Here is a 27,848-nt window from a genome sequence, read left to right on the forward strand (position 1 = left end):
TGGGATTGAGTTGCACCTTTCGCACCAAAGTACGTTCATCTCTAGGAGACAGAACGCGTCTCCTTCCTGAGTGGTATGATGGCAGCGTGGTCCCATGGTGTTTATACTTGCATACTATCATTTGTACAGATGAGCGTGGTACCTTCAGGCATTTGGCAATTGCTCCCAAGGATGAACCAGACTTGTGGAGGTCTACAATTTTTTCCCGGATGTCTTGGCTGATTTTCCCATGATGTCAAGCAAAAAGGCACTGAGTTTGAGGGTAGGCCTTGAAATCCATCCACAGGTACACCTCCAATTGACTCAAATGATGTCAATGAGCCTATCAGAAGCTTCTAAAGCCATGACATAATTTTCTGGAATTTTCCAAGCTGTTTAAAGGCACAGTCAACTTAGTGTATGTAAACTTCTGACCCACTGGAATTGTGATACAGTGAATTATAAGTGAAATAATCTGTCTTTAAACAATTATTGGAAAAATGACTTATGGAATGCACAAAGTATATGTCCTAACCGACTTGCCAAAACTATAGTTTGTTAACAAGAAATCTGTGGAGTGGTTGAAAATTTAGTTTTAATGACTCCAACCTAAGTGTATGTAAACTTCAGACTTCAACTGTAAATATGCCCACATAATCTATAAATACAAAAGTATGTGGACACCCCTTCAAATTTGTGGATTTAACTATTTCAGCCACACCTGTTGGTGACAGGGGTATAAAATAGACAAAAATTGGCAGTATAATGACCTTAGTGAACAGCTCAGTGACTTTCAATGTGGCACCGTCATAGGATGCCACCTTTCCAACAAGTAAATTCATCAAATTTCTGTCCTGCTAGAGCAGGACAACTGTAACTGCTGTTATTGTGAAGTGGAAACGTCTAGGAGCAAGAACACCTCAGCCCCGAAGTAATCAGCCACACAAGCTCACAGAACTGGACCGCTGAAGTGCGTACACATCGTCTGTCATCGGTTGCAACACTCACTACCGAGTTCCCAACTTCCTCTGGAAACAACGTGGCTTTCCATGGCCAAGCAGCGGCACACAATTCTAAGATCACCATGCTCAATGCAAAGCTTTGGCTGGAAAAATTATTGTACTTTTATTGTGTTATTTTTTATTACTTTTTCCTTATTATTTCATAAATATTTTCTTAACTCTTTCTTGAACTGCACTGTTGGTTAAGGGCTTTTAAGTAAGCATTTCACAGAAACCTGTTGTATTTGAACACCATCGAACACCTTTGGGATGAATTGGAACGCCGACATCGAGCCAGGCCTAATCGCCCCAACATCAGTGCACGACCTCACTAATGCTCTTGTGGCTGAATGGAAGCAAGTCCCCGCAGCAATGTTCCAACATCTAGTGGAAAGCCTTCCTAAAAGAGTGGAGGCTGTTATAGCAGCAAAGGGGAACCAACTCCATATTAATGCCCATGATTTTGAAATGAGATGTTCGATGAGCAGGTGTCCACATACTTTTGGTCATGTAGTGTACGTTAACTGCCCAGTGCTCTGCCAAGCCCTGTTTTACCTGGCTGCCAGTGACAGTCCAAGAGATGGTGGGCAGGGGGTGTGCATGTGCCTCACAGCTCAGGTTCATCCACTTCCCAGCTCCCTCCTCCATCTCCACCTCCCTGTCAGCATCCTTCATCTGGGGAGCACCTGGGGGACATATTATAGACCCTGCTAAAGACAGCTTGTTAGGTATGAAAACATCTGATCTGACAAACTCAGTGTTTCTCAATCTATTCCTGGTGGGAAGCCCAGGGTGGAAGCACATTTTTGTTGTATGCCTTTACTAATCACACCTGATACAACTAATCATCAAGGAGTGATAGTGTTGGGCTAAAGCAAAGATGCGTACCCCCTGATGGGGGAATTCCTCAGAAATGATGGTTTGGTGACTAACCCTGGACGATGATGTGGACAGAACCAGAGGTGTGCAGTCCAGGCAGAGAAGGAACAGTCACCTCACACACGTACTCTCCTGCTGTGTCATAGGTGGCATCCTGCAGAAACAGCATGTGGCCTGTGCCAACCTTCTGCCCATTCTTCACACAGGAAAAAAAATAGACTAAGTCCACAACTGAATAACAACACATGATTAGCTACATTTGGCAAGCGACATGTTTATGTCAGTCTTATAATTGTGTTGCATTTAAAGCACTAAGTTGGTGCTTATTACAGGGTGCATTGTACCTTGAACCAGACAGTGAAGGTTTCCAGAGAAGACAGAGCGTTGCAGGTAGCAGTCAGACTCTCTCCTTTGAACATGATCTCTGAGTCTTTGGGCACCACCAGGGCTGGGTCCAGATCTGGAGAGAGAAACATGATGTGAAAAAGAAACATGGCTAAGTGACATGCTGGTGTGTGGTCCATGCAACCTTATTCCAATCAAATGTTTTCTTGATTTGAGTTACACCACTGCAAATCATAAAATGTATCGACTGTGAAAATGTTGACATCAATTAAATGATCATAGCCCTTTCCTGCAATCAAATTACCTAGTGGACTCATGAGTGGAATGTTATTCATATTTTTCATAATTTCATAATTAATAAACATTTGTTTTTTTTTACGCTGAAAATCCGGTGTTTCTATGTCCAACAGTTTTGTTATATTTCAGTGATGTACAGTGCCAGTCAAAAGTTTGGACACACCCACTCATTCAAGAGTTTTAAAAATATTTTTTTAAACTATTTTATACATTGTAGAATAATAGTGAAGACATTAAAACTATGAAATTACACATGGAATCATGAAGTAATCCAAAAAAGTGTTAAACAAATCAAAGTATAATTTATATTCTTTAAAGTAGCCACCCTTCGACTTGATGACAGCTTTGAGCACGCTTGGCATTCTCTCAACCAGCTTCACCTGGAATGCTTTTCCAACAGTCTTGAAGGAGTTCCCACATATGCTGAGCACTTGTTGGCTGCTTTTCCTTCACTTTGTTGTACAACTCATCCAAACCATCTCAACTGGGTTGAGGTCGGGTGATTGTGGAGGCCACGTCATCTGATGCAGCACTCCATCACTCTCCTTCTTGGTAAAATACCCCTTACACAGGCTGGAGGTGTGTTGGGTCATTGTCCTGTTGAAAAACAAATGATAGTCCCACTAAGCCCAAACCAGATGGGATGGCGTGTCGCTGAAGAATGCGGTGGTAGCCATGCTGGTTAAGTGTACCTTGAATTCTATATAAATCATTGACAGTGTCACCAGCAAAACACCCCCACACCATCACACCTCCTCCTCCATGCTTCACGGTGGGAACCACACATGCGGAGATCATCCGTTCACTTAGAACCAAAAATCTAAAATTTGGACTCATCAGACCAAAGGACAGATTTCCACCAGTCTAATGTCCATTGCTCGTCTTTCTTGGCCCAAGCAAGTCTCTTCTTCTTATTGGTGTCCTTTATTAGTGGTTTCTTTGCAGCAATTGGACCATGAAGGCCTGATGTGTCTGTTACTTGAACTCTGGGAAGCATTTATTTGGGCTGCAATTTCTGAGGCTGGTAACTTTAATGAACTATTCCTCTGCAGCAGAGGTAACTCTGGGTCTTCCTTTCCTGTGGCGGTCCTCATGAGAGCCAGCGCTTGATGAATTTTTACTTCTGCGCTTGAAGAAACTTTCAAAGTTCTTGAAATTTTCCATATTGACTGACTTTCATGTCTTAAAGTAATGATGGACTGTTGTTTCTCTTTGCTCTGTTCTTGCCATAATATGGACTTGGTATTTTACCAAATAGGGCTATCTTCTGTATACCACCCTTACCTTGTCACAACACAACTGATTGGCTCAAATGCATTAAGGAGGAAAGAAATTCCACAAATTAACTTTTAACAAGGCACACCTGTTCATTGAAATGCATTCCAGGTGACTACCTCATGAAGCTGGCTGAGAGAATGCCAAGAGTGTGCAAAGCTGTCATCAAGGTAAAGGGTGGCTACTTTAAAGAATATCAAATGTATAATATATTTTGATTTGTTTAACACTTTTTTTGGTTACTACATGATTCCATGTGTTATTTCATATTTTTGATGTCTTCACTATTCTACAATGCAGAAAATACTAAAAAGAAAGAAAACCGTTTGAATGAGTAGGTTTGTCTAAACTTTTGACTGGTACTGTATATAAAGTGTAATATTGGGATGCACACTCTAAATTAAATACATTTCAGCTCTATAGCTGACATGGTACAGTTGTCTTCTTTTTTGTAAGCCCCTAAGGTGTATACTTTTGTTTCAAAGTAGATTTGTTTAAGACTACCAAGAAACACTCTGTGTCACCCTGATTTAGCCCACTGCAATAAAAGGATAATGAGTAGTTAAGTGATGGAGTAACAGTGAGTGAGTGGAAGACAACAGCAGAGCTGTCTATCTTGGTAATCAAATTATCGATGGTGTGAAACTCAGTCAAGCAGCTGACGGACATTAATACTTGTAGTATCAATCTCAGAGAAATTCAACCCCTTCCAGTCCAAACCAAAAGAGCATAAATACATGTGTGTGCATGCACATGTTTCAGTGTGTGCGTGTGTTAGCTAACTCACAGTGGACAATGAGCTGCACGTCTCCCATGACCTCCTCGTAAGTGTCCAGATCCAGTGAGCGGCACTGGTAGACCCCACTGTCCCCACGCGTCACCTCCCTCAGCACCAATGTGTCATCGCTGGCCTCCAACGCTGTCTCCTGCTCCTGAGAGGGGACGACATCAGGTTTACACTGTCATATTACAGGATCTACATTTAGGCTAATCAATCTTTGATTTTGGGATGAACTATCCCTTTAAGTCACACCCAAACAACAGCTGAATTAGTCTGGTTACTGTGATCTACATAAACCCTTTAACATGTTCCTGTGACCCTCTAAATGACCAAGCCATGCCTCTATCCACATCCCAGTCTTGAGACCCAACAGGGGAACCCCCCAAATGTGTTGTTGTGGTCAAATGAACACACAGGAATGAGAAATGTTGATCTCCAGTCAGTCACAGACCTTGAAAGGGTCTAAAGATTTATCCCAGAGCCACAGGGTCAGACATGATTAGCTCCTGTTCACAAGGCCTACACTTCTACTCCAAGGCCTGAGTCTGCATATAAAAAAACATTCACAGAAAGGAGGGCCCTTCTTACTTGTTGTCGGTTGAATGTGAAGGGCGGTGGGGGGTTGCCATCACCTTGGCAACGGATCTCCACAGTGTCCCCCTCTTTGACCAGGCCCTGGGGGGATTCCTTCCACAGCTCGACAACGGTTGTGGGGTCTGTGGGACAAAACCCATAAATCAACGTGGCTATGCAATGCCTGGTAGTCACTAGGCTAATCAGCTTTACAAGCCAGTCATTTACTCAGCATTGACAACAGCAGAGTGTGTGTTTTGTCATTGCTGTCATGGTATGCAAAATTGGTTCAAACAACACTAGATATATTGAGAAAATATTGTGGGCTAAAATTGAAGAGCGCCAAAGATGGGTGGGTTTGGGTTACATTAGTTGGCCTACTACTTCGACAGCCCAGAAGCTGTTGACTTGTTTGAGGTAGGCTGATATCATTTCATAGGCTTTAACTTGGGTGTTGTAGAGAGAAACATCAGTGACCATCCTACTAGTTTCATGGTAGGGACAGTCATAAAAACAATTGGAGAGCACCATTAACACACTGAAGTAGTATTAGCTCTAGCTAGCATTACAGTCAATTGATTATTTTTTATTTAACCTTTATTTAACTAGGCAAGTCAGTTAAGAACAAATTCTTATTTACAATGATGGCCTAGGAACAGTGCCTTGTTCAGGGGCAGAACAACAGATGTTTTACCTTGTCAGCTCGGGGATTTAATCGAGCAACCTTTCGGTTACTGGCCCAACGCTCTAACCACTTGGTTACCTGCTGCCCGAAAGCATGCTGAGTCAGCATAAGTTGTGTGGTTAGAAATAGCATGTCTGGGGTATAAGATATGGAGTTAGTTGGGTCCTTACAGTGCACAGTGATGTTGATGCCCTTGGACTCAGCCGTCCTCACAGCTCCTGGGACGTAGTAGCTGACCTCACAGGAGAACAGGACATCCTTGTCCTCTTTGGCAACTTTATATTGCAGCTCACTCTGGACCGTGTAGAAGCCACTGGACTCACGGGTCACCAGAATTACCACGTTGATCTCTGGGAGGGGTGAGAAAACACTGATTTAGCTACCATTACAGGCTGGTAGATAGATGATATCCGGAAACAATTCTTCATGTAACGACAACATGTAGTATTTCAGTGACAGTTGTGAGTATCACCACATGGAGTCAAAACAAGATAATTGCTTGACTAGTTTTTCTCCAGTAGTCCATTAGTGAGAGTGGCAGTGAAGATGTTAAAACTGCTCTATGATCGGTTCATTTGTATTGGTATTCCTGCTACTCACGGCCATGCGTGGGGGTCAGTGGGCTGATGCCACGGTACCAGGTGATGTTGGGTCTGGGGAAGCCATTCCTTGCCTCACACGATGCAATCTGTACACACACAGAGAATAAGATTGCTTGTTCAATGGTGCTTTCATGGACTGAGAGCTAAATTGAGATGTACTCAAGTGGACTGCCTAATGCCTACCCTTGATGGCAGCTCGTTGGTCACAGAGATTCCAGCATGGACACCTTCAATTACTGGGGCCATTGGAGGATCTGGAATATAATATAAAATGGTATTATCAATGCAAACAAGCATTCTATCAATAACCACTGAAACACATGGTAATGGGCAGAGCATGTACTCATACTGTGTGTGCTGTAACCAAATCCTCTATCATTGGGATAACAAGAAATTAACACACAGAGATGAGTTGGGGCTCCTGTGTGGCTTTCAACGCCAGGGTTGAGGGTTAAATTCCCAAAGGGGACAAGTAGGAGAAAGAAGTATGAAAATGTATGCACTCACTACTGTAAGTCTCTCTGGATAAGAGCTTCTGCTAAATGACTCAAATGTCAAATGGTCAGTAGAGAGATGAATTGGATCAAGCACAAACAGATCTGGACCCCCCCCAGGCTTGGAAGAGATTGACGCTCCAATGTCTTACCGAACACCCTGAGGTGGGTCTTGCCTTCTCCGTTGCCTGCAGCCATGCCGTTGACCTGGCAGAAGAACTCCCTCTCGTCAGTCAGCTGGACATCCTGGATGGTCAGCAGCACACCCTCCTTGTCCCCGATGTTGGACACCGTGATGCGGCCTGTGAAGTCTGTACCATCGTCCACTATCTGCTGTGCATTGTCACCGTAGTAGATCCGCTCCCGGCTACTGCTACTGGGATTCCTCTGTAGGGAAGGAGATAAAAATAATAATAATTTGGGCTGTGCTGATATTTGTTCTGTTATACACTTGTACAAGCGAAAGGGCCACCAGGCATAGGTTGAGTTCATTTCATTCAATTTAGAAGATGAACTAGGTTGAATGGCAAAAACACCTTGCACCGTACATTGAAACTAATTAGTGTGTGTGTGAGATACATAGAAAGAGAGAGATAGACTGAGTGGGTGGCTGGGTGGGTGAGTCAGGGGGGGTGCAGATAATGGTCCAGAAGTACTCACCACAAACCACTGGATCATGAACGCTCTGGGCTGCTCACTGAAGACGTACTGGCAGGGGATGCCTGCTGAGTCGCCCAGGTACACCTCCACACTCTCCACCATGGTCATGTCCACCTTGGCCCAGGCTGCAAAGAGCAAACACAACAACCCAGTCAGTATCTTGTCTCATCAAGGACCACAACAACATATCTGGCAGGCAAAAAGCAGGCTTTGAATATTCATGTTTTAGCATTCAGTTCAATGTTTTATCTCCAAAAAAGTGATTTCAAAATACTATTATTTATTGCCACTTTTGTGCCATACTATAATGACACACAGGCAGTGTGGGAGCCAGAATGTTTACTCTAATGCAAACTGATGGATCATCTATGGATCAGTGGGACCAGTGTTTTAACCGCTCTAACGGTGTGAGAACTAGACTATGTGGCTGGCTAGCAGAGGGGAGAGATGTTACAATGTGTGGAATGTGTGAAGCAGGGTCCACCCTGGTCCCTCCAGCAGCACTGGGCAGTGTCCAGCACTTAAGCGAGTCAGCCGCCAGCACATAGAAAAGGCTTGATTTACACACAGATTGAAGAATCACTGCAATGTTCCCTGTTAACCTGCAACAGAGCCAACAAACTAGCATAAAACTGTCCCATAAGAATCATCATGGAAACCACCAGACACAAGACAGAGTTTGACCTATAACAGTGTTATAAAGACAACTGTTTTTATAGGATGTGGAATCTAGCACTATTCTTGCCAGATCTGGGAAGCTGTGTAGGGTCACAGAGCTACCCAAAGAAAAGTTATATGGGTTGCTATTGCAGGGTTTTGTAATTTGAAGTAACAATGAAATACGCAATAGTAATTGAATTGTGTTATAGTCATGTTTCACACTCATATCTGGTTTGAAGGTCCCTTAAAAAAATTGCTGGTAATGTTGCTCTCAAGCTTCTTCCCACGACATTGGAGCTGAGCCACACAAACACTGTCTGAGACAGGCTTAAAATACGTGTTGTTTTTGTTTACCACATTGTTATTGTGTTCTCCAGTAGGTAGCCTCCTCCACCCAGATCTCTACAGTGATACCCTGTCTGAGCCAGACAGACGGAGACATGCCCCAAATGAAGCCTCCCATTCATGGTGGAGAGATATCCTTGGTGCAACAGCAATCCAATAGACTGACTTGTCAGATATGACCCCTACTCTGTTCTCTCCCTCTCTACCCCTTACACCCCCCTCTTTCTGGCTCAAAGACATATATCTAGCCTGATCCTAGTCCACTGGGGCCCCCATGCCCCTCTACACCCCCTCTTCTTCTAATTCTTCTCTCTCTCCATCTCAACCCCCTCTCTTTCTCCCTCTCTCCATCTCAACCCTACCTCCCCTACCCCAACCCTCTCTTGCCTTCATCTTCACTTCAGCATGGAGAGAGGTGTAGAGACTTGAGAGAGGCTTCCTGTTAATTGGTAACGTGGGAGATGGGGGCTGGTGCTGGTGGGGTGCCATGAAGAGCAGACATTGGCAGGGGTTAGGGGGTGAAGTTGGTACAGTGAGTAGTCTAAGAGTAGGAATGCCAATGTCAAAGACTAGGGGGGCCAGGGGGGATCCTGGGTGAGCAAGAGGGAATGGAATTGGAATCGGCCTCGTTCATTGTTTGTATGGTGTGTGGGCAGGGGGTGTGTTGCGGGGGCGTACGTGTCTGAGTATGTCTGTCTGTGTCCAGGCCCATAAGCCACAGGATGTTGAAGATTTGCACTTTCTGGAAGTATTTTCAAACTTGTTTTGTATATTCAGATCTGTCATTATAGATCACACAAACACACACGCGCGCAAGTGCACACGCACACACCCCTTATTAAACTCACAGTCACATACCGGTGATCCTATTGAGCTCTCCCACCAGCATTGTCAGCCTGCTTTTCCCTGACTACCCCTTCTTTATCCCATCCACAGCGCAATGCAACCAGTCTGCTCTTTGTGGCTCTGCTTGGTGGGGCTTTGCACTGTGTCCATTCTCTGTCTCTCCTCTGGTCTCTCTCTCTCTCTGTCCTTTGCTATGAGCTGTGAGGCTCAAGGCTGTGTTCAGCCAGCCGTGACCCTAAGATGCACACGCCATTGTGCTCTTCAGAATGCATTTTTCCATCTCAGAGGTTAGAGGGAGTTTGTTATGTACGGCAGCAGGGTAGCCTAGTGGTTAGAGCGTTGGACTAGTAACCGAAAGGTTGCAAGTTCGTATCCTTGAACTGACAAGGTACAAATCTGTCGCTCTGCCCCTGAACAAGGCAGTTAACCCACTGTTCCTAGGCCGTCATTGAAAATAAGAATTTGTTCTTAACTGACTTGCCTAGTTAAATAAAAAGGGAGAAAAAAAAACGTACCACCAAGGTTGTTTGCTGTTTATCTCCTGAACTGTGGTGGTGGCTCACTGTGGCTCATGATGGAACAGGAGAGGAGGTGAAGTTGATGTAAAAGATTGTGTCTCTTGGGACTAATCCGGTTAACATGGGGACAGAATATCTACTCATCTGGAGATTTGACTCCAAAGCCAACACGAGCTGCCTTATCTACAGACACACCAGCAGAATACCTGACCTATAGACATGGGGCATCACAGCTCCCCAGCCAGAGTGTTAACCCTGTTAACACAGAGTCTGCTGGCTGACGAACACTCCACCAGTCTGGAAACAGCCACAGGATATTTGGACGTGTTGACAGGGCCCGTAATGAAGCCCAAAACTGCTAGGCTGTCACAGAGGCGGAGGGGGTGTTTGTGTGCATGTGTGTGTATCGAGGAGAATTACAGTTTGTCCCGTTCTTAAAGAATGTTGCCCATTGAGTCCAACCTGCATTGTTAACGGATGGGGCCTTGCAGACTATAGCACTGAGACAATGGGAAGTGCTGCCTGGATTGTTTGAGGGGAGTCTTGCATATAGTCGGTCATTATGCAGACAATAGCATCAGACGCTAATCACAGTAGTCACAACATTAGCTTATGTGCACCGCCTCTCTCTCGCTGACAAAGCAGATCAGCTTGGGTTGAAGGCCCAGCTGAGCTCCACTAAAGCTCCAGCTGTTCCTTGTCATCCTCTTTATCCACGGCAACAGACCCACCCTGCCTCTGCCAACCACTGACAACAACACACATAATCATCTGTAACATGAGAAATTAAAGTTATTTAAATGGGAGATATAGCATAATCCCAACATGTCTAGGCAGGCATGAAATGGTGCCATATGTATGTTGTGGCTGATAAACAGTGCCCTATGTATGTTGTGGCTGATAAACAGTGCCATATGCATGTTGTGGCTGATAAACAGTGCCATATGTATGTTGTGGCTGATAAACAGTGCCATATGTATGTTGTGGCTGATAAACAGTGCCCTATGTATGTTGTGGCTGATAAACAGTGCCCTATGTATGTTGTGGCTGATAAACAGTGCCATATGCATGTTGTGGCTGATAAACAGTGCCATATGTATGTTGTGGCTGATAAACAGTGCCATATGCATGTTGTGGCTGATAAACAGTGCCATATGCATGTTGTGGCTGATAAACAGTGCCCTATGTATGTTGTGGCTGATAAACAGTGCCATATGCATGTTGTGGCTGATAAACAGTGCCCTATGTATGTTGTGGCTGATAAACAGTGCCATATGTATGTTGTGGCTGATAAACAGTGCCCTATGTATGTTGTGGCTGATAAACAGTGCCATATGTATGTTGTGGCTGATAAACAGTGCCCTATGTATGTTGTGGCTGATAAACAGTGCCATATGCATGTTGTGGCTGATAAACAGTGCCCTATGTATGTTGTGGCTGATAAACAGTGCCATATGTATGTTGTGGCTGATAAACAGTGCCCTATGTATGTTGTGGCTGATAAACAGTGCCATATGTATGTTGTGGCTGATAAACAGTGCCCTATGTATGTTGTGGCTGATAAACAGTGCCACATGCATGTTGTGGCTGATAAACAGTGCCATATGTATGTTGTGGCTGATAAACAGTGCCATATGCATGTTGTGGCTGATAAACAGTGCCATATGCATGTTGTGGCTGATAAACAGTGCCATATTATGTGGAATCTTCCTAACATGGGGAAAGGAATGTATGTGGGGGTAGGCCTATAACGTTTATGTGCCTGGGGTCTCATGTTGGTTTTCCTTGGCCCTGACTCCCTGAGCCTGTTTCTGCTTAGAGGCCTTGCCTGCATCAACTCCTCATATAGATCATGGACACACCTTCCAAAGAGGAGTTGTTGTGCTCAGGCTTTCTATTGATTCCTATTGACGTGTGATCCACTTAATTCCAAAACATTGTTCTAACACTCACATCTTTAGAGTCACCAAAGCCTATCCAGGCAATGGTGATTCCTTCTGTCGTTCTTCAAACTCCAGGTGTTCTATGTGGTGTGGTTTGAAAATGGCAGCCCTGGTAGTTCTAAACCATCTCAGGGAGTCAAAGGGGTCAGTCGGTGGGGTTGGTATGTAAACCTGGGCTGACAGTTAGGCAGTGCTAACCCTCTCAGAACTATGAACAGCACCCCCTGGTTCCTCTGAAACACCTGGGGGAGTCCACATAGTACCCACCTGAGATCAAAGAGAGCCTGAGCTCTGCTCTGCAATCTGAGTGCTGTGTGATGCACACACACATTGTGAAAGCACATATCCCTAGACTGGAGTAATAAGACCCCTTGACCTACTGAGCTCCCCTGGCTTTGTGAACTACACTCTGGCACAAATCTCCCCAGGAGGGGCATTCATTCAGATGGCAGCAAAGAGAGGGTTAACGTCAACTCTTTCCAAGAGAAAATACTGGAAGTGGTGGTCTACATCAAACATGTAAATCCCTCAAAGCGGGCAGGCCGCCGTGTGTGCACATGAACTTGACACACAGAATCCCCTTGCACAGGCAGGCAAGCACATTTGCAGCCCCCATGCCAGAGCCAAGCGAACACACACTCCAACACAGCACAAACATACACTCTCTGTGACACACACCAAACATCCTTCTCAGTCACACCCCTTACAGAAAAAACACATGATTTTACATAGAAAATCACATTTTCACATTACATCATGTGAAAATCTGTTTTTGGAACATTTCACATGTGTAGTTTCATGTTATCACGTTGCTTAACACATTAACGTCACATAAGATCATGTGATCACATGAAAATGTGTTTTTGGAACACTTCACATGTGTTTATGCAAGGGACACCACAAACAGACTCTTTTTCACAACTTAAATGTAAACATCAACCTCGACGTGCACATAAGCCCTTGTCACGAACCTGGGTGTCAGTAAAGGGTTTATGCAATGACGGTTGAACCGTGGAATACCATGCAATGATGGTTCAACAGTGGAATACCATACAATGACGGTTGAACCGTGGAATACCTTGCAATGACGGTTGAACCGTGGAATACCATGCAATGGCGGTTGAACCGTGGAATACCATGCAATGGCGGTTGAACCGTGGAATACCATGCAATGACGGTTGAACCGTGGAATACCATGCAATGACGGTTGAACCGTGGAATACCATGCAATGACGGTTGAACCGTGGAATACCATGCAATGACGGTTGAACCGTGGAATACCATGCAATGACGGTTGAACCGTGGAATACCATGCAATGACGGTTGAACCGTGGAATACCAAAACTCAATGGCGTGCCAATGTGTTTTGCTACTTGTTACGCATATTCAAATGTGTTCCTGCCTTCAACAAATATTGCGGATCCTAATGTTTTTTAAACAGATGTAATTACTCCCGGTGGGTTAGTAACGTCTTAAGCCTCGACATTGCTTCTTGCCCGTGGCGAAGCCCTCCTCCTTGAAGGAGCAAAATAATGTTTTATTTACACTTCTAACTAACATGCTCCACTGTGAACGATGGGTTCCAGGCCTCATCAATATCAAACCCCCAGTGTTTCTGAGGTCAGACATGCATCTTGGTTAACTATCAGCGGGTGCTTATAATTAAAGGTCATGGATGTCCATAATATGTTTGAGTACAATTTTTAAGGTTGTTTAAGTGTAAATTGGTTGACATCTTTGATAGGCTTACATCATTCATCTTTAAACCTTGACTCTGAATGGACTTTCTTCTCCAGCTTCTTGGTCCTTTTGGCTTTTCTCAACATTTTGCAAAGCATAGTCTCCCCAGAGATCATAAATATAGCCACAGGTCATATGATCCAAAAAGGGTCTGAAATGAGTGACATTCATATGCGTTTCCAGGTAGACGACCCAAAGCTGATTAAGGTGATTCTGATTCTATCTTGAATTAAAATCACAAGGAATGACAGACAAGCTTGACTGACATTAAAGCAGAAAGGTCAGGTGTCCCATTGCAAAGATACAACATATCAGACGTTGGCTTGTGATGTTATTACCACCCTATAAATAGAATCCCTGCTTCACGTCAGCTCTCTTGACAGCAGCCTCACAGAAACCTGACAAAAGAGATCCCTGTGTCTGCCCTCAGGCCAGTGGTTAGCAACATAATAGCTACTCTCAGAGAGGTCCAGGAGGAGAAAATAAAGGGTGGTCCAGAAGGAGATAGCAAAGGGTGGAGGTGGGGAATAAATCCCACTGGCCTTAGGTGGCTTTATCTTTACTTTGGAATAAGTATTCTATGTATTTTTGGCAGGAAATACACTGAAAACCATCATTTGGACCAGATATAAAGAGAACTAGGATTTTCAATACAACCTTGCCAATAATCTGACTCCAACCCCTCTAGCACTACTCCAACACTTCTCCACTACTATTCCCAGCACACACACACACACACACACACACTGCTGTCTGCCTGTGTGTGATGCTACATCAACCAACTAAACCCTCTTGTCCTGACAGAACTCTCAGCCCACTTCTACAAGTCACACAACAAAGGCCCATCTGCATTTACCCGTTCTTTTATCACATCGATCAGACGTCAAGATGCTGTCAGCCAGGCAGAGCCACACCCGAGACGAGGATCAACCAGCAGCATTTCTGCAGTCCTCTGAACCCCCCGCAACGAGGGCTTAATGCCCTCAAAGAGAATAGCAGAGTGATCACACGTGCACTACAACGTTAATAAGGGTACCCCCAACCCAACCCCCCCATTCTCAAACTCCCGGCTGTCAGCTAATGAGAGCCTTGGCTAGTCTGAATTCTAATCTTTTATTTTAAAGGGATTCTTTAAATGGGACATGAGATAAACCTGGTTTTGTGGATTATGGATTTTGCACTACCTCATCACATGCGCTGCTGTTACTGTTTGTCTATCCTGTTGCCTAGTCACTTTATCCCTACCTACACTGAGTGTACAAAACATTAGGAATTACTTCCTAATATTAAGTTGTACCCCCTTTTGCCATCAGAATAACCTCAATTCGTCGGGCCATGGACTCTACAAGGTGTCGAAAGTGTTCCGCAGGGATGCTGGCCCATGTTAATCTAATGCTTCCCACAGTTGTGTCAAGTTGACTGGATGTCCTTTGGGTGGTGGACCATTCTTGATGCACACGGGAAACTGTTGAGTGTCAAAAATCCAGCAGCGTTGCAGTTCTTGACACACTCAAACCGGTGCACCTAGAACCATACCCCGTTGAAAGGCACTTAAATATTTTGTCTTGCCCATTTTTTATATTTTTTACTTTATTTAACTAGGCAAGTCAGTTAAGAACATTCTTATTTTCAATGGCGGCCTAGGAACAGTGGGTTAACTGCCTTGTTCAGGGGCAGAACGACAGACTTTTTACCTTGTCAGCTCGGGGATTCGATCTTGCAAACCTTTCAGTTACTAGTCTAACGCTCTAACCACTAGGATACCTGCCACCCCATTCACCCTCTGCATGCCACACATACACAATCCATGTCTCAATTGTCTCAAGGCTTAAAATTCTTTCTTTAACCTGTCTCCTCCCCTTCAACTACACTGATTGAAGTGGATTTAACAATTGACATCAATAAGGGAACATAGCTTTCACCTGGATTCACCTGATCAGTCTATGTCATGGAAAGAGCAGGTGTCCTTAATGTTTTGTACACTCAGTGTATATGTACATATCTACCTCAATTACCTCGTACCCCTGCACATCGACTTGGTACTGGTACCCTGTGTATATAGCCAAGTGGGGCTGGGAGATATGGTCAAAATATCATATCACAGTATTTTAAAAAAATATGACGGTATTTTAAAAAAATATGACGGTATTTTATGTTTTTGAAATTTGCTTTATGAGTAGTACGTGACCCTTGGGTGGCAACACATACATTCTAAGTGATCGTTTTATACCGTTCAATTCAACCCAAACAAATGTTCAGCATTTTCATCAATTTCTGCATTTCCTGCACTCTGAGATCATTTCCACATTGCCACGTAGGGCTGCACTATATGGGCAAACAATCTAGGCCTTGTTTTAAACAAATGTTTGCGATTTGACTTGCAATGTAGAGCAAAACACAGTGGTGAACTGTTGGAATCATAGAAATAGAATGATTATTCTCATTCTAAAGTTAGAATATAATAGCGGGCACTTTGAATACAGTGTTGTTTGACATGACAACAAATGAAAATGCCAGGGAAGAGTTATTGTGAAAGGGTAGGAACTAAAGTGTTGATAAGTGTTTCCTAGGAGACCCTATAATCTTTGGCTACATTGAAGTTTTTTTCTCTTAGCTACTTCATGTAGCTAACATATTCATGCTTTGCGTATTTCTCTTTGATTTAGAAGATACAGTTGCATAAACAGCGTGCTAATTTAAGTCTACACCATCAATGGTATTATCAGGCTGTATAGCTAATTACTTTTGCGCTGACACATTTAGGCAGTGGTGGGCCGTCAGGGCCAGCAAGGCCTTCTCTGCTGGCCTAAACATCATCAAAATATTAAATTTTTAAAAATATATTTTCCCACAAATATGTATTAAATTATTCTCCAGAGTAAGAGTTACGATCTTCATTTCATAGCGTTCCTCTTGGTTGCACTGCTTCCAGCCCCAGGTTGAGATTTGGAGGGCTGGTCTTTATGTTAGATCTTTTATCCAATCATATTCAGCCATCATGTGTTGCCAGGGGTCTAAAATCTGCCCTGAGGCCTTCAGAATCAACAGTGCGGGCGCTTGTAGCTTAAAGTGAATGGAAATTAAAATTTTGTGTCAACCAATCAGCTTTGGAGTTGGCTATTGTACACCTGCTGGCTGGCTCCAGTGTTATACAGGAGCTAGCTAGCAGGCGTAGTGCGTGCACGTCTTTTGATTGGATTACCAATATTGAGAGGCAGGTCCTATATGGGCAGGTCTCAGAACTAGGAAACTGAAATTGATCAACAAATTAATTTGCCTACTACTAAGCTGTTTTTTCAACCCACAATGGCGGAAGGAGAAGATATCGATTTGGTCGAGGATATAATTATAACGCCATTCTCGAGACAAACTTTTCAAGACATTTACATTTAAGTCATTTAGCAGACGCTCTTATCCAGAGCGACTTACAAATTGGGGCGTTCACCTTATGACATCCAGTGGAACTGCCACTTTACAATAGTGCATCTAAATCTTTTAAGGGGGGGGGGGGGTGGGAAGGATTACTTTATCCTATCCTAGGTATTCCTTAAAGAGGTGGGGTTTCAGGTGTCTCCGGAAGGTGGTGATTGACTCCGCTGTCCTGGCGTCGTGAGGGAGTTTGTTCCACCATTGGGGGGCCAGAGCAGCGAACAGTTTTGACTGGGCTGAGCGGGAACTGTACTTCCTCAGTGGTAGGGAGGCGAGCAGGCCAGAGGTGGATGAACGCAGTGCCCTTGTTTGGGTGTAGGGCCTGATCAGAGCCTGGAGGTACTGAGGTGCCGTTCCCCTCACAGCTCCGTAGGCAAGCACCATGGTCTTGTAGCGGATGCGAGCTTCAACTGGAAGCCAGTGGAGAGAGCGGAGGAGCGGGGTGACGTGAGAGAACTTGGGAAGGTTGAACACCAGACGGGCTGCGGCGTTCTGGATGAGCTGTAGGGGTTTAATGGCACAGGCAGGGAGCCCAGCCAACAGCGAGTTGCAGTAATCCAGACGGGAGATGACAAGTGCCTGGATTAGGACCTGCGCCGCTTCCTGTGTGAGGCAGGGTCGTACTCTGCGGATGTTGTAGAGCATGAACCTACAGGAACGGGCCACCGCCTTGATGTTATTTGAGAACGACAGGGTGTTGTCCAGGATCACGCCAAGGTTCTTAGCGCTCTGGGAGGAGGACACAATGGAGTTGTCAACCGTGATGGCGAGATCATGGAACGGGCAGTCCTTCCCCGGGAGGAAGAGCAGCTCCGTCTTGCCGAGGTTCAGCTTGAGGTGATGATCCGTCATCCACACTGATATGTCTGCCAGACATGCAGAGATGCGATTCGCCACCTGGTCGTCAGAAGGGGGAAAGGAGAAGATTAATTGTGTGTCGTCTGCATAGCAATGATAGGAGAGACCATGTGAGGTTATGACAGAGCCAAGTGACTTGGTGTATAGCGAGAATAGGAGAGGGCCTAGAACAGAGCCCTGGGGGACACCAGTGGTGAGAGCACGTGGTGAGGAGACAGATTCTCGCCACGCCACCTGGTAGGAGCGACCTGTCAGGTAGGACGCAATCCAAGCGTGGGCCACGCCGGAGATGCCCAACTCGGAGAGGGTGGAGAGGAGGATCTGATGGTTCACAGTATCGAAGGCAGCCGATAGGTCTAGAAGGATGAGAGCAGAGGAGAGAGAGTTAGCTTTAGCAGTGCGGAGCGCCTCCGTGATACAGAGAAGAGCAGTCTCAGTTGAATGACTAGTCTTGAAACCTGACTGATTTGGATCAAGAAGGTCATTCTGAGAGAGATAGCGGGAGAGCTGGCCAAGGACGGCACGTTCAAGAGTTTTGGAGAGAAAAGAAAGAAGGGATACTGGTCTGTAGTTGTTGACATCGGAGGGATCGAGTGTAGGTTTTTTCAGAAGGGGTGCAACTCTCGCTCTCTTGAAGACGGAAGGGACGTAGCCAGCGGTCAGGGATGAGTTGATGAGCGAGGTGAGGTAAGGGAGAAGGTCTCCGGAAATGGTCTGGAGAAGAGAGGAGGGGATAGGGTCAAGCGGGCAGGTTGTTGGGCGGCCGGCCGTCACAAGACGCGAGATTTCATCTGGAGAGAGAGGGGAGAAAGAGGTCAGAGCACAGGGTAGGGCAGTGTGAGCAGAACCAGCGGTGTCGTTTGACTTCTTTTCAAAATGGTTGACGAAGTCATCTGCAGAGAGGGAGGAGGGGGGAGGGGGAGGAGGATTCAGGAGGGAGGAGAAGGTGGCAAAGAGCTTCCTAGGGTTAGAGGCAGATGCTTGGAATTTAGAGTGGTAGAAAGTGGCTTTAGCAGCAGAGACAGAAGAGGAAAATGTAGAGAGGAGGGAGTGAAAGCATGCCAGGTCCGCAGGGAGGCGAGTTTTTCTCCATTTCCCCTCGGCTGCCCGGAGCCCTGTTCTGTGAGCTCGCAATGAGTCGTCGAGCCACGGAGCGGGAGGGGAGGACCGAGCCGGCCTGGAGGATAGGGGACATAGAGAGTCAAAGGATGCAGAAAGGGAGGAGAGGAGGGTTGAGGAGGCAGAATCAGGAGATAGGTTGGAAAAGGTTTGAGCAGAGGGAAGAGATGATAGGATGGAAGAGGAGAGAGTAGCGGGGGAGAGAGAGCGAAGGTTGGGACGGCGCGATACCATCCGAGTAGGGGCAGTGTGGGAAGTGTTGGATGAGAGCGAGAGGGAGAAGGATACAAGGTAGTGGTCGGAGACTTGGAGGGGAGTTGCAATGAGGTTAGTGGAAGAACAGCATCTAGTAAAGATGAGGTCGAGCGTATTGCCTGCCTTGTGAGTAGGGGGGGAAGGTGAGAGGGTGAGGTCAAAATAGGAGAGGAGTGGGTCAAAGGTAGACGTGGGGAGGTTAAAGTCGCCCAGAACTGTGAGAGGTGAGCCGTCCTCAGGAAAGGAGCTTATCAAGGCATCAAGCTCATTGATGAACTCTCCGAGGGAACCTGGAGGGCGATAAATGATAAGGATGTTAAGCTTGAAAGGGCTGGTAACTGTGACAGCATGGAATTCAAAGGAGGCGATAGACAGATGGGTAAGGGGAGAAAGAGAGAATGACCACTTGGGAGAGATGAGGATCCCGGTGCCACCACCCCGCTGACCAGAAGCTCTCGGGGTGTGCGAGAACACGTGGGCGGACGAAGAGAGAGCAGTAGGAGTAGTAGTGTTATCTGTGGTGATCCATGTTTCCGTCAGTGCCAAGAAGTCGAGGGACTGGAGGGAGGCATAGGCTGAGATGAACTCTGCCTTGTTGGCCGCAGATCGGCAGTTCCAGAGGCTACCGGAGACCTGGAACTCCACGTGGGTCGTGCGCGCTGGGACCACCAGATTAGGGTGGCCGCGGCCACGCGGTGTGGAGCGTTTGTATGGTCTGTGCAGAGAGGAGAGAACAGGGATAGACAGACACATAGTTGACAGGCTACAGAAGAGGTTACGCTAATGCAAAGGAGATTGGAATGACAAGCTGACTACACGTGTCGAATGTTCAGAAAGTTAAGCTTACGTAGCAAGAATCTTATTGACTAAAATGATTAAAATTATACAGTACTGCTGAAGTAGGCTAGCTGGCAGTGGCTGCGTTGTTGACTTTGTAGGCTAGCTGGCAGTGGCTGCGTTGTTGACACTACACTAATCAAGTCGTTCCGTTGGGTGTGATAGTTTCGACAGTGCTGCTATTCGGGGGCTAGCTGGCTAGCTAGCAGTGTTGATTACGTTACGTTGCGTTAAAAGAACGACAATAGCTGGCTAGCTAACCTAGAAAATCGCTCTAGACTACACAATTATCTTAGATACAAAGACGGCTATGTAGCTAGCTATGTAGCTAGCTACGATCAAACAAATCAAACCGTTGTACTGTAATGAAATTAAATGAAAATGTGATACTACCTATTCAATGTTTTTCAGTCCTGTTCTAGTCAAAGTTAGACATTGTCAGGAGAGGTAGACGCCGACGCTACAAAGCCTGTCACAGGCGGGAAAGGGGTTCGTTCGCCACTTTCAACTATGAATGACTCACAGGCTCCGAGAAGCACTGCAAGCTGTACTGCTGGGAATGCCTATTATTTGCAAGTGATCGATTTGGTGTTTGGAGCCACACTGGCTTTGCAAACCTGAGTTGTCTAACCAAGGCAGCAACGAGACAACAAAGTACGGCTGGGCACTTACAAGCAATGGTGCTTTTGAAAACTTTTGGGGACACCCGAGTGGATCTACAGCTCAACGAACAAGCACGCAGGGCAACGAAGCTGCACAATGAAAAGGTATTGTACTCTTCCCCTGCAATTCTCTGAATAAAAATGTCAATTTCAAGGTGACGCAACGCCTGGTTATACTGCGTTTCTGTCTAAATGTATAGTGTCTAGAGCCATGGCATCATAATGATGGTAATAAGAGGTGGATTCATTCGGGTGGGACTGTGTAGGACTTCACTGAAGGCCCAGGCCCCAGAACCACGGCACGCTATTGCATTTAGGCTAGCGATTAGCGTTAGTGGCTAACACGATTTAGGCCCAACTTGCTAAGAAAAGACTAGCTGTTTGCAGATGTAAGAAACACAAACAAATAATGTAATTATAGAACGCTAGTGGATTTATACTAAGAAGCAAAGTGAAAACAGCATCTTTGTCATCAAAATGGTTGTATGTACTGCATTGACCATGCAGACTGAATGCAAGTGTCTCGTGGTCAAGGAACAACAAATGCGCTGCATTGTTGGGAAAGGCCCGTAAGTAAGCATTTCACTGCTAGTCTACACCTGTTGTTTACAAAGCACGAGACACATAAAATGTGATTTGATTTGAGTAGATTAGTTATTTTCGTGTTTAAATTAAGATGTGCAGTTTTAGAGGTACACAGCCCCAAAACAAACTGTGCTTTGGGAGACAGGGCCTGATTAGGCTTCGAATGGCTCGATTTGGACTGAAATAGTAGCTCATGCTCGACAGGAGAATTCAGTGTTGTAAATGTTCTGAGGTTTGGCACGGGAAAGGTTTGTGTGTGAAATCCTACTGCCTGGAGCAGTTTCAGCTGTCTACCAATCCTAAGCCTCTCTCCCCACCAGCACCAGCAAGTGAAAAAACAACTGTTGGTTTCCTCCTCACACCCCTCAGTGTATTATACTCTTCGTCCCCAGTTCGCACTGTCATCTCTCTAAAGCACTGTTTACAGCAGCCACAAACAGCCTAGCACTAAACGACAGGACTAGAAGTCCTACAACCACTTCTGTTTTCACAACCAGGTACCAACTGCCCATGTTTCCCATTGAAACAGATTCTCAACTCCAGGAACAAAAAAACACAGCCTCCTTTACCTCGACTAAATCCACTACCAGTCAGACAAAGTCAAGCTCAATGACATATCAACTGTTTTCATAACTCCAAGCCACGGACTTTCATATCAGAATGTTGAGTGCTTTCCCTTTCCTATCTACTGTACATCTAGATTTGTGATTGGGACTAAATCCTCTGTGGAGGGAATAATAATAACAGTTCTTTATTGACTGAGTGCCGTGCCAAGACCTTGAGAGGTCTGCTGGGTGTCCGCTGGGTGACCCGTGTCACGCTGTGCCGGGAAAGAGGACAGAGTAGTCCTGGGTTAGATAGAGAGGTGGAGTTCACGCTGACATGGGCAGCTGCAACAAAGGGAACATCTGTCAGATTCACATGCTAAAGATAGGCACAGCTGGGGACAGGGAACTCTCTTATTGACACCTGCCGCCTGGCCATTTGTCAAGTGATTTAGTGGGAAACGGTAGAGGGGGGATTGGGGATGGTCAGAGGGGGAACAAAGGTGAGAAAGTAGAGGAGAGGCAGTAGACCACACACAATGACACACTGTTCTTTATCAATTTTTGATTTATCTCTCCCAAGCTGGCCCCACCTGTGTCCATAACAAATCTTGCATTTCCTTTCCCCCTCATTCAGAGGGCTCAGTTCTGAAGTTTCTCTGCAGAAGTCTGGGTCATGGAAACTGTCTCTGGGTAATGACCCTGCTGGGATGTCAACAGCAGGTGCTCTGGTGCCTTTAACTGGATATGCCTTTTGCACCTTAGGCCATAAATTTGATTTAAGAGCAACTTTATGTAGCCTTCTGTTTAGTAGCATTTGCATACATAATGCATAGCTGCTGTTCTGTTTGAATATGTCCTTACGCAGTCATAGGATAAGGGCTAGTCATTATATATCCTTTTCAATACTACTGAACTCATGAACAAATTCAGTCTATCAGTCTCTGAACTGGTTGAGTTAATTCAGCCTGGTTTGAGTTACGCCAGTGAGTGCACCTGTTCCTATTATTCTTTAGTTTCACACTCGCAAAGACTCTTTCCTTCAGTACTGCAAAAAGTCAAACTTACATCGGTTCCCAAACTAGGGGTCCCCATGTATTTATTAGGGATCCTCATTAGCTGCTGCCTCTTCCTGGGGTCCAAATATATATATTTATTTATTTAACCTTTATTTAACTAGGCAAGTCAGTTAAGAACAAATTCTTATTTACAATGCCACCCTATGGGACTCCCAATCACAGCCGGATGTGATGCAGCCTGGATTCAAACCAGGGACTGCAGTGACGCCTCTTGCACTGAGATGCAGTACCTTAGACCAGTGCGCCACTCGGGAGCCCAAAACACTTACATTAAAGCACTTACATTACATATAAAACAAAAGCTAGACATAACGTTATTACACCATTACATTTCTACAGTAAATGTTTAATACCACCATACAACAATATCACGATGTATGCATGTGTCTGTACCTTTGTGTATCTCTTCACAGTCCTCATTGTTCCATAAGGTGTATTTTTACCTGTTTTTAAAATCTGATTCTACTGCTTGCATCAGAACTGATTCTACTGCTTGCATCAGTTACCTGATGTGGAATAGAGTTCCATGTAGTCATGGCTCTATGTAGTACTGTACGCCTCCCATAGTCTGTTCTGGACAGTGGAGAGACCTCTGGTGACATGACTTGTGGGGTATGCATTAGAGGTCGGCCGATTATGATTTGTCAACGCCGATACCGATTATTGGAGGACCAAAAAAGCCGATACCGATTAATCGGACAATTTTTTTATTTGTAATAATGACAATTACAACAATACTGAATTAACACTTATTTTAACTTAATATAAAACATCAATAAAATCAATTTAGCCTCAAATAAATAATGAAACATGTTCAATTTGGCTTCAATAATGCAAAAACAAAGTGTTGGAGAAGAAAGTAATATGTGCCAATATGCAATATGTGCCATGTAAAAATGTGTGCCATGTAAAATATGTGCCGTGTAAAAAAGCGTTTAAGTTCCTTGCTCAAAACATGAGAACATATGAAAGTTGGAGGTTCCTTTTAACATGAGACTTCAATATTCCAAGGTAAGAGGTTTTAGGTTGTAGTTGATATAGTATTTATAGGACTATTCCTCTCTATACCATTTGTATTTCATATACCTTTGACTATTGGATGTTTTATAGGCACTATAGTATTGCCAGTGTAAGGCTGTTCTGAGCCAACTGCAATTTTCCTAAGTCCCTCTTTGTGGCACCTAACCACACTGCTGAACAGTAGTCTCGGGGAGACAAAACTCGGGCCTGTAGGACCTTCCTTGTTGATAGTGGTGTTAAGAAGGCAGAGAAGCAATTTATTATGGACAGACTTCTCCCCATCTTAGCTACTGTTGTATCAATATGTTTTGACCATGACAGTTAACAAGCAAGGGTTACTCCAAGCAGTTTATTCACCTAAACTTGCTCAATTTCCACATTATTCATTACGAGATGTAGTTGAGGTTTAGGGTTTAGTGAATTATTTGTCCCAAATACAATCCTTTTAGTTTTGTAAATATTTAGGACTAACTAACTGCAGCTCTTTGTGTTGCAGTCATTTCAATTGGTGTAGTAGCTGATATAGTGTTGAGTAGTGTATAGTGTTGAGTCATCCGCATTAATAGACACACTGGCTTTACTCAAAGCTAGTGGCATGTTAGTAAAGATTGAACAAAGTAAGGGGTCTAAACAGCTACCCTGGGGAATTCCTGATTCTACCTGGATTATGTTGGAGATTCGTCCATTAAACAACAAAATCTGTGTTCTGTTAGACAAGTTACTCTTTATCCACATTATAGCAGGGGGTGTAAAGCCATAACACATATGTTTTTCCAGCAGCAGACTATGATCGTAAAGGGGGCTTTACTATTCTTGGGTAGTGGAATGACATTATCTTCCCTCCAGGCCTGAGGGCACACACTTTCTAGTAGGCTTAAATTGAAGATGTGGCAAATAGGAATGGCAATATCATCCGCTATTATCCTCAGTAATTTTCCATCCAGATTGTCAGACCCTGGTGGCTTGTCATTATTGAGACAACAAACCTTTTTTTCACCTCTTCCACACTGACTTTACGGAATTCAAAAGTACAATTCATGTCTTCCATAATTTGGTCAAATATACTGTACTTGGAAGTGTAGTGTTTGTTGCTGGCATGTCATACCTAAGTTTGCTTATCGTGCCAATGAAAAAGTCATTAAAGTAGTTGGCAATATCAGTGGGTTTTGTGATGAATGAGCCATCAATGAATGATGAGCTGAGTTTGCCTTTTCCCCCAAAATTTCAATTAATGTGCTCCAAAGCTTTTTACTATCATTCTTTATATAATTTATTTTTGTTTCGCAGTATAGTTTATTTTTCTTTAGTATAGTCACATGATTTATTATTTTGCAGTATGTTTGCCAATCAGTTGGGCTGCCAGACTTATTTGCTATACTTTTTGCCTCATCCCTCTCAACCATATTATTTTTTAAATTCCTCATCAATCCAAGGGGATGTAACAGTTTTTACAGTCATTTTCTTAATGGGTGCGTGCTTATTAGTAACTGGAATAAGCAATTTCATAAATGTGTGAAGTGCAGCATCTGGTTGCTCCTCATTACACACCACAGACCAGCAAATATTCTTTACATCATCAACATATGAACCATTATAAAACCTATTTGTATGAAGTTTGTGGGTTCACCTGATATGATAATGGGATAATGGGAGAATTTCCAAAATCCTGGTAAAAATAAATAAATAATATTTTTTATCATTAAAATCGAAAAGTTAAAATTCAACCAGAGATCGTGGATCGTGGAAAAGGCCGCACTTGACCTTTGCACTTGAAACATTCACACTCTGTCTGAACAACTCAAAAACTCCCCACTTTATGCTCTCTCTCTCTCAAATGGACGTTAGCTGTGAGGAACGAGGTGCCCATGCATTTACTTTTGTTCGCTCCATGTCGGGGGATGCTCTTTACGAGGACATATTGTTCAGTCTCATAATTCCCAAGCATGAAACGGCTCAGGTGATGTTCAGTGCACTGCGTGGCTATATTGACGAAAAACAGATTCCATGGGATTGAATGGTGGGCTATTGCACAGATGGGGCTCTATCACAGGACTGCGGGCAGGCCTCTGCACAATCTAGTTATGAATGTGTCCTCCCTCTGCTATATGGACAGATTGTATGATACACCCACTGAGCTATAATGGATACATAACTGGCGGCAATAGAGCTGAGCGCAGAACTCTGAGATATGCAGCAGGTAACTTTGATTGTAAACTTATAAGGGCACAGGGTGAGACCCAGATGCACGGGAGGCAGACGGTTTGAGTCTCATATTTATTAGTATCCAAGGGGCAGGCAAGAGAATGGTTGTGGACAGGCAAAATATCATAACAAGGTCAGAGTCAAGGAGGTACAGAGTGGCAGGCACACTCGAGGCCAGTGCATGCAGTATGGTCAGGCAGGCGGGTTCAGGCAGGCAAGGGTCAAAACAGGGAGGAGTAGCAAAAGAGAGATGAAAAAGAAGGCGCACGGAAAAAACACGCTGGTTGACTTGACAAGACAAGACGAACTGGCACAGAGAGACAGGAGAAACAGGGATAAATTCACCTGGGAAAATAAGCGACACCTGGATGGGGTGGAGACAATCACAAGGACAGGTGAAACAGATCAGGGCGTGACAAAACTACATCGTGCACGCCTGTTTGCAAAACTATGTGGAGATATGGGATCAGAGCATGACAATGATCTATTTCACATCGAGGTTTGGCGGTTATCAAGGGGGAGTGTTGGAAAGATTTTTTTAATTGAGAGACAAACTGTTGTCATTCGCAATGGATGTAAAAAAAAAACAACTGTTGACTTTCTATGTAATGAAAATAAAATACGACTCCATGCCTATGTAACAGACATATTTGGGAAACTGAATGAACTGAACGCAAGCATGCAGGGGAAATACAAAAAATATATACAGATGAGTGACCGAATCTACGAAATCCATTTGACTGTGATCCTGCCTGTTGACATGCCGGTAAGTGAAATCGAACAGTTGTCATGTGACCGAATGCTGCAGACAACGCATTCACGGGTCACTATGGAGGAGCTTTGGTTCCTGACTCAAAGCAAATACTGGGCGGTCTCGCTCCGATCATTAAAACTCATAGTATGGCAAGATGGCGCAGGAGGAGATGGCCGCCGTTGTCTCCTAATCAATTGTGCTATTATGTTTTTTTTCTCCGCGATATTTGTAAATTATTTTGTACATAATGTTTCTGCAACTGTATCTTACGGCAGAAAAGAGCTTCTGGACATCAGGACAACGATCACTCACCTCGCGTTAGACAAATATTTTTTCAACAACAACAACAAGCAGGACTCACACGATATTCTCCAAACACCCCACAGGGAAGACATCCCAATTATTCGCAAAAGGAAGCGATGCAGAGGAGGAAGAGCCGGATGCCTCGTCCAGACCCACAGAAGGCGAGTAGGAAAGCTGCAGTTACCGTCAATCTTACTGGCCAATGTGCAATCATTGGACAATAAACTAGACGAGGTACGATCACGAATATCCTACCATCGGGACATCAAACTGTAATATCCTATGTTTCACCGAATTGTGGCTAAATGACAACATGGATATTCAGCTAGCGGGATAAACACTGCACCGGCAGGATAGAACAGCACATTCCGGTAAGACGAGGGGGGGCGGTCTGTGCATATTTGTAAACAACAGCTGGTGCACGAAATCTAAGGAAGTCTCTAGATTTTGCTCGTCTGAAGTAAATATTGTGATAAATTGAAGGCCACACTACTTGCCTAGAGTTCTCAGCTATACTTTTCGTGGCTGTTTATTTACCACCACAAACAGATGCTGGCACTAAGACCGCACTCAGTCA

General features: G+C 44.5%; 1 protein-coding gene across 2 annotated transcripts in view; it reads right to left on the minus strand.

Annotated features, from left to right (window-relative positions):
• The window catches only part of LOC115135976 (cell surface glycoprotein MUC18-like), a 90,896-nt gene that overhangs the window by 5,635 nt on the left and 57,413 nt on the right, over positions 1 to 27,848 (minus strand). For both annotated transcript variants that reach the window (XM_065023723.1, XM_065023722.1), the window contains exons 2-11: positions 7,572 to 7,696; positions 7,064 to 7,298; positions 6,601 to 6,671; positions 6,416 to 6,503; positions 5,986 to 6,165; positions 5,146 to 5,273; positions 4,564 to 4,708; positions 2,204 to 2,319; positions 1,914 to 2,055; positions 1,536 to 1,666 (exon numbers count right to left, since the gene is read on the minus strand). In XM_065023723.1, coding sequence (XP_064879795.1) covers positions 1,536 to 1,666; positions 1,914 to 2,055; positions 2,204 to 2,319; positions 4,564 to 4,708; positions 5,146 to 5,273; positions 5,986 to 6,165; positions 6,416 to 6,503; positions 6,601 to 6,671; positions 7,064 to 7,298; positions 7,572 to 7,696 — 1,361 coding nt within the window. The remainder of the gene's footprint in view (positions 1 to 1,535; positions 1,667 to 1,913; positions 2,056 to 2,203; positions 2,320 to 4,563; positions 4,709 to 5,145; positions 5,274 to 5,985; positions 6,166 to 6,415; positions 6,504 to 6,600; positions 6,672 to 7,063; positions 7,299 to 7,571; positions 7,697 to 27,848) is intronic.

This window comes from Oncorhynchus nerka, linkage group LG10, assembly GCF_034236695.1.
Source record: "Oncorhynchus nerka isolate Pitt River linkage group LG10, Oner_Uvic_2.0, whole genome shotgun sequence".
Taxonomy (NCBI): Eukaryota; Metazoa; Chordata; class Actinopteri; order Salmoniformes; family Salmonidae; genus Oncorhynchus; species Oncorhynchus nerka.